This window comes from Bidens hawaiensis, unplaced genomic scaffold, assembly GCF_021521415.1.
Source record: "Bidens hawaiensis isolate Kalapana, Puna unplaced genomic scaffold, B.hawaiensis_p1.1 tig00072091_1, whole genome shotgun sequence".
Classification (NCBI taxonomy): Eukaryota; Viridiplantae; Streptophyta; class Magnoliopsida; order Asterales; family Asteraceae; genus Bidens; species Bidens hawaiensis.
Window position 1 is genome coordinate 562 of NW_027502615.1, and position 9684 is coordinate 10245.

General features: G+C 35.6%; 1 protein-coding gene across 1 annotated transcript; it reads right to left on the reverse strand.

Moving 5' to 3' along the window:
- Positions 1–241: 241 nt before the first annotated feature.
- LOC143605935 (histone-lysine N-methyltransferase ATX2-like) lies at positions 242–8979 on the reverse strand. The gene is made up of 23 exons (XM_077081878.1): positions 8426–8979; positions 8213–8339; positions 7890–8109; positions 7702–7825; positions 7506–7610; positions 7219–7409; positions 6617–6709; positions 6440–6537; positions 6149–6319; positions 5930–6040; positions 5691–5738; positions 5079–5196; positions 4929–4994; positions 4795–4856; positions 4594–4650; positions 4170–4238; positions 3837–4038; positions 3472–3729; positions 3275–3336; positions 3101–3178; positions 862–957; positions 655–758; positions 242–572 (listed from the first exon to the last, which is right to left on the reverse strand). Exons 1-23 carry the CDS (start codon positions 8965–8967, stop codon positions 431–433), a joined length of 3144 nt encoding a protein of 1047 aa, XP_076937993.1. The 5' UTR covers positions 8968–8979; the 3' UTR covers positions 242–430.
- Positions 8980–9684: the final 705 nt, after the last annotated feature.

The window sequence follows — 9684 nt, forward strand, 5'->3', positions numbered from 1 at the left end:
AAACCATTTTGTTTTATTAGTAAAAGAAAACAAAAGGCAATGTAAATAGTGTCTACAAAACGCTGGTGCGAAAACTATATATTTAAGACTAATCTTACAAAAATATTTCCTCTCGGTTTTAAAAAGGGTGCCTTACAGGCCAGGCTAAAAGTCGTTGATGCAATAAAAGAAAGACGCCTATCGGAGAGTGAGGCTTGTATCGCTACATAACCTACACCCAAGCAAAAAAAATCCGCCGAAGCAAGTCTTATCATATATAATAATAAAACATCATACAGAATCGGCTCAAGCCTGTTGCACTTTGTAAAAAAAAGCTCAAACTCCCTACCCATAAATGACAAATATGGTACAAAGTTATATAGTTTATTAAAGAAAAATGGCACAAGAAAGCAAAATGAGCCAAGGAATTTGACACGTCTCTAACCTCGACTCATTCTCCTTTCCAGTCTTTTAATTCACTGCGCGGTGCATATAGCTTCCCCATTTGGGCCTCGGTATCAACATCGTTAACTACACCCCGACAACTTGGAAAACCGCAATAACAAGAAAGTTGTTCATCTATAGAAAAAAATCTGCAATCAAATATTATAAAGAGTTACTAAACATAATAAAAAAAGATAATGTATAAAAAGTATACATCTTATGAAAGAAAACCTGTAGTCGTATGTGAGTTCTTCCCACTGTGCAATATCCCGCTTGGCAAAAATGATTATGTGTTCATCACCGTTCACGCTTATAACTCTTGAATAACAATTTGGCTGGAACAAAATATATCTATAAGAATTCGCATACTTCACTAAAGAAAAACAAAAACATAAAAGTAATTAAAAATAATTCAATGAAACAAAGAGCTTAACATACTTCACAAGAGTGGTTAATTAAATGTGCAATGCTTCCGGCCCGTGTAGCATCAATTACACGTTCGTCATCAATCCGAAACATGTATGTCCCCGCACCCTGCAAACAGAGATATATAACAAACAATATTCACTTAGTCTGGCAATTTTACATTGGTCTGCTTTGAAGGTTTAGCTGTGACATAATATCCCCTACACTTTGGGTTAATGTCAAAATGCCGGTTACACTTTCAAACAATGAAAACTAACCATTGTATATAGAGCCTTACTAAACCTTCTAAACATAAAAAGACAAAGCAGTAAAAAGTAACTGATAGAAAACAATAATATTGTCGATTTAGTGTTTTTTGCGTGCTATCTTAAAGATCACTGGAAATTAAAATATAACATTCAAGGAATCGACTTTCCATATGAAGCAGAGTCAGGATTTCACAATGAAATTGCATTCACATTTATATTTGTATAACCTGGCACATGCAGTTGGTTGAATGTGTACTCCGCGAAGCCGGTAACAGATGCTATTGACATTACGTAAACCATAATCCAAATGAGCTAAGCTAATGGGCTTAACACCCTAACGACGACTAACCCTATGACGGCTAACCCTAATATTTCTAATATACTCCAATAAATCACAAACTTAGGGGGTGTTTGTGTTTCCTTATATTTTCCTCTTTATAACTTATTAACTTTTATAAATTAAAATAGTTTTTGGGTAATATGACTTATTAAACCTTTTAAAGAAGAAAAAAAAGAGATTTTCATAAGTTAGGATGGAGTAACTTATGAGAAACTCCTTATATAAGGTATAAGTAGGTGCAAATAAGGAATCCCAAACAACCCCTTAATTGAGGCAACTAATCGGCTATTGTATCAATAATAGGTTTTCAACTATCATACATTAACAAAACAAATTAACAGATTTGGCCAGGTTGGCCCTCGGTAAATCGGACAGCCAGTTTGGAAATTTTGGTATGCGGTTTAGAGCTTTAAACCAATCGCTTAGCCCAAACCGGATTGTAAATAAATTTATATAAAAATTTGTATATAAATATTGATATATATGTTCGGTTCAGTTGGTTAAGCATGCTTATTGTTATAGAAAGAATGCGCGTTCGAAACCCATATCTTTGTTTTTAAATCTTATTTAACTTGCTTTCGAAACCCATATCTTTGTTCCCAGCCATTTAGCCTTTTCTCTATTGAAGTCGTCAAGGACTTCATAGTTCTAGATTTAGCAGTTGCCGTCATGTGCATTTTTCTTCTTTAACAAATAATTTTCCTTAAGTATGAACTTGCTTATCAACTTTAGGTTATAAATTTGTTACTTTAAGAAATGTGGGTAAAAGGTATCATAACATCCATAATAAGATTTTTATTCTTTAATGTAATTGGTTAACATATGTTTATGTTCAAAATCAAAAGAAAAAGAAAAAAATCAACTCAAGTTCTTGAACCAGCCAAACCAAACTTTGAGAATTGTGAAAGCTGATTACAAAAATGTCATCCATTATAAGAAAGCTAATTGTCATGTTAAGAAAAAAATTTTGTATAAATCACAAAAGTCACCAGAAAAGCAGAACTTCATTCATATGAAGCTCGTGTGCCAGGTGTTAGAAGTTAGTCTTGATTAGGGGTTGGATTAGTAAACCAAGAACTTGAGGGTTAAATCAGTTCACATTTGAAAGATGGTGATTGAGAAAATCAAGGATAAGAAAAAGATTATTTAAGTCAAGTTGGTGGCTGTTCTTTCAAGTTATTGTAGTATAAATGGAGAATTTAGGGTCAATGTAATGTGTGGTCTTTTGTTCTTAATTAATAAAGTTTTAAAAAGTGACTTGTGATTTGTCACCAAAATCGTGTATTCAAGTGAGTTTACTCGATTCAATATTCCAACACAAGGAATGACATATTCCGGTTTATAGTTCAAAATCAAGATGTCAAGAAATTTCATATGCCCATATAATAAGGAAGATATTAACTCCACTCAAGCCGTTAGTCATTTTACCCTTAAAGATGTGCAAAATCAAAGAAAGTAAGCCAGTTACAAGGAAAAGCAAGGTGGAAACATAAGTCAAAAGCAATAACTTAATAATATCTTATCAAATATATGAGAGGATGTAGGGAGAGAATATGATGAAAGCAGTTAGCATCAATTACCAACATTATTTATAGGCCTCATATAGCAATCGAATTTTTCAAGTGTGATAATGCTTATGTACAAAGAGTTATAAATTACTTACCACCAATGAGTTGTATATCAAGTGCTCTCTTCTGTCAGCTATAGATGGTCTAACAATTTCACCAGTATATTCAATTACCTGTGATAAATCAAACAAGGCGTCATAAATGTTGGGAATCTCAATAGAAAAACTGAACAATATTGGAAAAATATTTCCAGAAAGTAAAGCGTGTACCATATCACCCGCTTTATGCGGTTGTTTAGCAAATATACCAAAACCATGTATTGCAGATTTCCCTGTGCCAAATAATAGACTATATTTAAAACATGTGATACTTATAACATTCTCTTTCACAACCAGCATAGTTGCTCACGTAAATATGGATGTAACTCACAAAATTTAAGAAAGAAATTTAACAGAAAGATGGTTACCAAATGCTAGTCTCTTTCTGAATGTTGTCCTCATGTATACATACTTCTCAGGCATAGAAAATATGCTTGTATGAGACTCATCATGCAATGAATTTTTAAGTTCTCCAATATCAGAATATGGCACTTTGCCTAAAGACTCATGGTGGCAAAAACCGCCTTCCAAATATGGTACATTTTCAACATATGCTCGCTTCAATGATGCAGCAGCAAGAACTTCAGGCTCTTTTCTTCCTCTTCTCCCAAAATAATCATACGGCTCTGCTCATATTTATTTTATTTATATTAAAAGAAATCAATATGCTAATATCATAGGCATGTCAAAATGAGATCAGCAATTAAGATGAAAAAAAGAAGCAATGACAGACCAGTGCGAGCACAGCCAGAAGGATTCACGGGGCGAGCATAATCTAAACGTTGACTTGATATTTGACCCATCCGTTCATCAGGATTGGTACGTTCAATCGTAGGATTAGGGCTGTGCCTTTTACAAAATGATAATAAACGAATGCATTGATTCTCCTCATCCTCCTCTATAGGAGCCAGCTGCAGTCTATCAGAATCTGCAAGCTATGTAGACATATAATAGTATACAAATCGTTGATCAAGAATTTTTCACTTCTTAAATAAATAATAAGTTGCCATTTCATTGAATATGTAAAGAACAGAACTTGGTTACTATATAACAAACAAATAATTACCTCAGCACAAAATCCAGCAGCACGAGCACAAAGCGGATGATACGCAACATAACACGTATTGTTTGAACACTGCATTAGCATATCAAAGTAGGTAAGAGGTTTAGAGCAGTGATATTCATTCAACACAGAAATGAAAAGCTACATAATCAGTCAACAAACGACAGCAACTGGATCATTGTTGATAACATAAAATGAGTAATTCTTTTGGACGGAAAGAACGTAAAAGGCACATGACATAAGAATAAAGAATGGTTGTAGTAAACTAAAATTTGGATGAGTTTTAACCATATCCAACATGCAGAATTAAAATTGCCAAAAGGCAGGTAAAACTGCATAGATTGCTACAGCGTACAAAACACCAACATATGAGAAAACTGAAATAATGTAAAATTGCAGAGTGCAAGCAATAATAACAAACAGTTACCTGGATACAAGCTCCATAAGGAACACCACAAATGCTACATAAAAGCTTCCAACGGTCCTGAATAGACAAAAAAGCATATATTAAACATTAAACATTTAAAAAAACATGAATTTTCATTGACAATGCAAACTGATTTTTTTCTTTTGTTTAGTTCTCTTTAACAGATTACAGATCTATTTATCAAGAAAGAGACAGATCTACCTTACTAACTCTATTCAAACCATCAATCGGCTCCATTTTCTTGATATCAGATAAGCAAGTTTCTGAAAGAGAAGATGTTACAAGAACTGAAATTAATACGCAAAAAAGATGACATACTAAAACAGAAATGGAACCTGGTATCCACATAGCACATGCAAGATGAGCCCAGCGTCCATCTGTTGTAGGTTTCATTGCACCTCCTAGCAAAACAGTGAGTTATTTGAATTGCGTTTTGTTGTATACAAAAGTTGTTTGTTAATTTCCGGATCTGAAAAAACAAGTACCTATGACTGGGCATAGGCAGCAAGGTGGAGAAACCTCAGGTGCCCCTGGACGACATAAGTTGCATAACCAAAGAACACCATCAACAGGTTCCAGTTCCCCATAGCATCTTGCATGAACCTGCCAATAAGAAAAACAAAATATCATCAATATCTTATATCTAACATGAACCTGTCAGCAATCATCATCATCATCATCATCGTACTCAGTATATCCCACCAATAGCAAAGCTATGGTAGGGTCTGAGGAGGGTAAGATGTAGACAGCCTTACCTCTACCCCATAAGGATAGAGAGGCTGCTTCCGGTGAGACCCCCGGCTCGATAGTAGTTTTGCATCAAGCCTTGGACATAAGGCACATAGCACTCAATCATCGGGACACCGGCTGATCGGTGCATGTACCCTTGTCTTTCGGCTATCAACGCCACTACATGATGCCTGATTAACCGTCCGTCACTTTTAACGTTATTTTCACGAGATTAGTAAAATAACGTCAAAATTAGTGCAATTTCACTTTTGCCCACCCGAGGGTTCACACATATATACATCATATGTGCGCACCGCAAGCAGGGCTTGAACCTGTCAGCAATAAGACAAAATAAAGATACTGCTTACCATCATTCTGCACTTATCACATTGCAGGAACAAATTATTGGCATATTCCTGAAAAATAAACACTTGTGTTAGAAAATTATGAGTTAATGTTGATATTTGCAAAATGCAGAAGATTAAAAGGCAAAGACTGGTGAATGTGTAGTGTCTCTGTTTACAAAGACAGATGATGAAATGGTTGCCATCAGATTAAAGCATTACGGGTGATTTGGAAAACTCAGCATAGATATAAAAAATTTCACCTCATCCATGTGACAGACATTACACTTATCCAGGTCCTTCCATTTGACATGAACAGGTCTGTAACCAACTGGCATGGTGTGCGTTCTCCCTGATGTCGACCTCGCTGTCCCCTACAATTAATAACAACTGTAATACAAGACTAGATAACCAAAAAAACTGATATGTTCTAGTAACACTTAAGTCTTTATCCAACTAACTGAGTCAAACTATAGATGTACCTGTATAAGTTTCAACACATGAGGATCAGAAAAACCAAACATATCAGCACCCAACTTGAAGGAGGTCTCTGATGCATCTTCAGCCTGAGAATTATCAGAACTGGTAGAAAGCATCTTTCTTATTCTTTGGTAAATATTATTCCAACATGTTGAAGGATCCGGCCCATCAAACTGCATGACAAAACTTCACATTACTGCAATGTGAATCAAAATGACAGCATAACACAAAACATAGAACAACAATATGAATATTAATAAGAATTGCAGCGACAGTTAAACAATTAAGCAGACCTGATCGCCATCCTCTGTTGTAACTCTGAACAGAGGTCGCGATTTTGTGCCAGCATCTCGCAGCACTTCCATCTTATATACAGAACATACACTTGGATCTGAACCAAACAAGCAGAATCATTTAATGCATCAAACTGGACAGACACAATTGTAGTAACAAAATACATTATGTATTACCTGCTAACGAAGGAAATTTCCTAGTAGCTGTATAGCCTAACGGACAGATAGATTCCTCATCATCGAAACAATCCATGTCTTTAACAATCTTACCTACATGATATCACAAATAAATGAGTACAGATACACATGGTTGTAGAACTCGCTAGGCGCTACTCGAGCAGTGGGATAGGTACTAGCTCGGGAATAATAGGGATATATCAGATTGGAACTTTTATATGAATTTTTTGAAAAACTGCATATAAAAGTTCACATGTATACTTAAAAGTTTACATAGTATAGATATAACATCAACAATTAAACGTAAATATAACGAATCAATGAGAAAAACCAATAACTGAGGTTAACAAGTTCAAAACAACATCTGATAGCCTTCCTAAAACTAAAATAAAAATTATAAATACTTTTTTTAAAAATGTCCATTTTGGCCCAATTTGGGCCGACTAGGTCCGACTACCAATTAATGGGATCGATTAACTACAGATTCATCGGGCTAGGGGTGCCTAGCAATTAATCCACTATTAATCCCCGCCTGGGCCCCACTTTTGCAACACTGCAGCTACAAGGGGAAAAAAGGTCAGTTTGATAATTAAGTTCATTACCAAGCTTTAATACTTCAAGATCCCCTACTATAAAAGGGCCACTTTTAAGGCCTTTGATTTTTCTTTCTTCTATTTCAGTGCGTAAAGAGATCTTCTTTGATTCATCCTCGTCACCATCACCTCCAATATCCGTGCCATAGCCTTTCCTCGACTGTAGCATACTTCTTGGAAGTTTTTGTCTGCTAAGATACCTGATCAACAGATCCAAAACATGTATATTATTAATTTATTATGAACATAAAATTAAAAAAAAAATCCATGTAGAAACTACAATGTTTTCATCTTACATTTTTGCTTCCTCCAAGCTTCGAATAAAATCTAATTTCTTGCATTTCAGGTGGAAAGACGATAGAAGCCCTTCAAGAAATGAAATCACTTGCTTTGTTTTAACCCTGGAAATCACAAATATGTACAGAGCGTTACACTTATAACAAAAGATTCTGGAAAGAGTTATCGTATCTTTCAAGTATTAAAAATAGACACCTGGCAAAATCATGTGTGCCAAAAAACTGTACAAGCACAGATTTTTCTCCTGAGATCTTGTTTAGACCTCGACGAATGCCAACAAACGACTCATCCAACACAATTGCTGGCCACACAGTATGACCTGAATCAACAACAACCATGAGAAGTGTAATCAAATAATGTATGCAAGATCTTGATATGCATACCAGTAACTTTGGCCCATATTATGTCCCCAGGCTCAATATCATGACAATCATCCAGATTAGCAGCCAGTATAATCATCTCGTTGACATCAAGATCATCTGTTTCTGAAGAGTGCAGATCACAAGTCAACTTTAGAAATTTTATTTCCTCTGCAGACACATGGAACTTGATTCTTTCTTTAGACAGAACCACCAGCTCTTCATCACCATCTTCATATTGAACCTAATTTTGTCACAACACCCGTTAACATAACCACAAAACTATGTACAAAAACTACTGCTTCAAACACGTAATTCATAAAACAAGGATAAAAAAAAACCATTACATGATGACGGTGGCTCTCTGTGTCATACTTTGCAATTCGACCAAAGTACCAATCCGCATCCAACGGCCAATAAACCTTGCATTGTAACCCCACAAATTTCTGAAGATCCACACTATCAAACTTCAACCTGTAATCCAACATTGTATATATATAACATAATTCTTAAGCAAAAAAACAAACAAACAAATGAAATTTTCCTTAACTGGAACATACCGAACCCATCTCTTGGTCCGACTCGCAGCTGCTGTGGATGATTTACCTACATTATCCATATCTGTCACTACCATTTCATCAGCGTTTTTCTTCTTCGAAACATTTTTGCGTCTCCTTCCGCTGCTACCAACACTATTATTAGGTTTCCTCCGACATAAACCAGCTCTCGGTCTGGAAGCAGAAGCAAGCCCTAACTTAACAACCTCCTGACTCATCTTCCTCTTCTTATTACTAACCCTAACCTCATCGAATTCCTCATCCTCAACTTTCACTTGAACAGCATCCACCGCCTTCAAATTGGACACGAAGGTATCGTAACCGGAAGTACAATTAAACCTGGGGTTCCGGGTGTAGAAATAGACCACCGGAGGCTTTGGTAGATCGAGTGAAAGGACGACATCCTTCTTGGCTTTGACCTTTTTGGACATGACATTCGTGCAGGGAGATGTGGCTGAGTAGACGATGTCAAGCGGAACGTACCTAGTGGCTTCAGGATGCTGTGATTGTTCTGGATGTGTTAACAATTGGGAAGAAAATGCCATCAAATTTGGGGATTATGGCGGCAAACATGAAACCCTAGTACCGGTTTGATTGAGGTTGTTTTTGAAATTCCTTAAACCTGCCCTATGGTGTGTCCCTTTTGGGGTTTTAAGTATCCAATGACTTTGTTATTTTGATGGTTATTGTCTCCAATTCACATACTTTTAGGAAAGTTAAGATGAAAATTATGAACATGTTATTATACTTTAGAAAGGCTCGTTAATGTTAGTTTTTTTTTATGTTATTGCAGGCGTGGTTGTAAAAATCCTAACAAGGTGTCGATTAATTGTTGATTAATCAGTTAATCACCATTAATTTTGATTAATCTCCAATTAATCATGATTAATCGCTAGTCCGCGCCCCACCGCCCGACTAGCAATTACTACAACGTTGTAGGTGACAAATTATAATTACAAGGGCTATTTGTCTTTATTTAATTCATATGCATCTTCATGGAAGCAATTGTGGTGGAAGTGGTAAAGTGCTTTACAATGTCATTGGAGGTCGCGCCAGTGATGGAATTGAAAATAGGAGCGATCCAAATTCATTTAAAGTCAATTATATGAAAGTAGTTTGTTTATCATTGATTTGATTTACGCTCGTTCTCAATTTTAAATGAAATTTTGAATTTAATGGTTCGTCCATTTTGTCATTCATGATAATTCAGTTTTTGCAGATATTGTTTTACTTACTATATTGAATCCATAGGTGCATAAAAG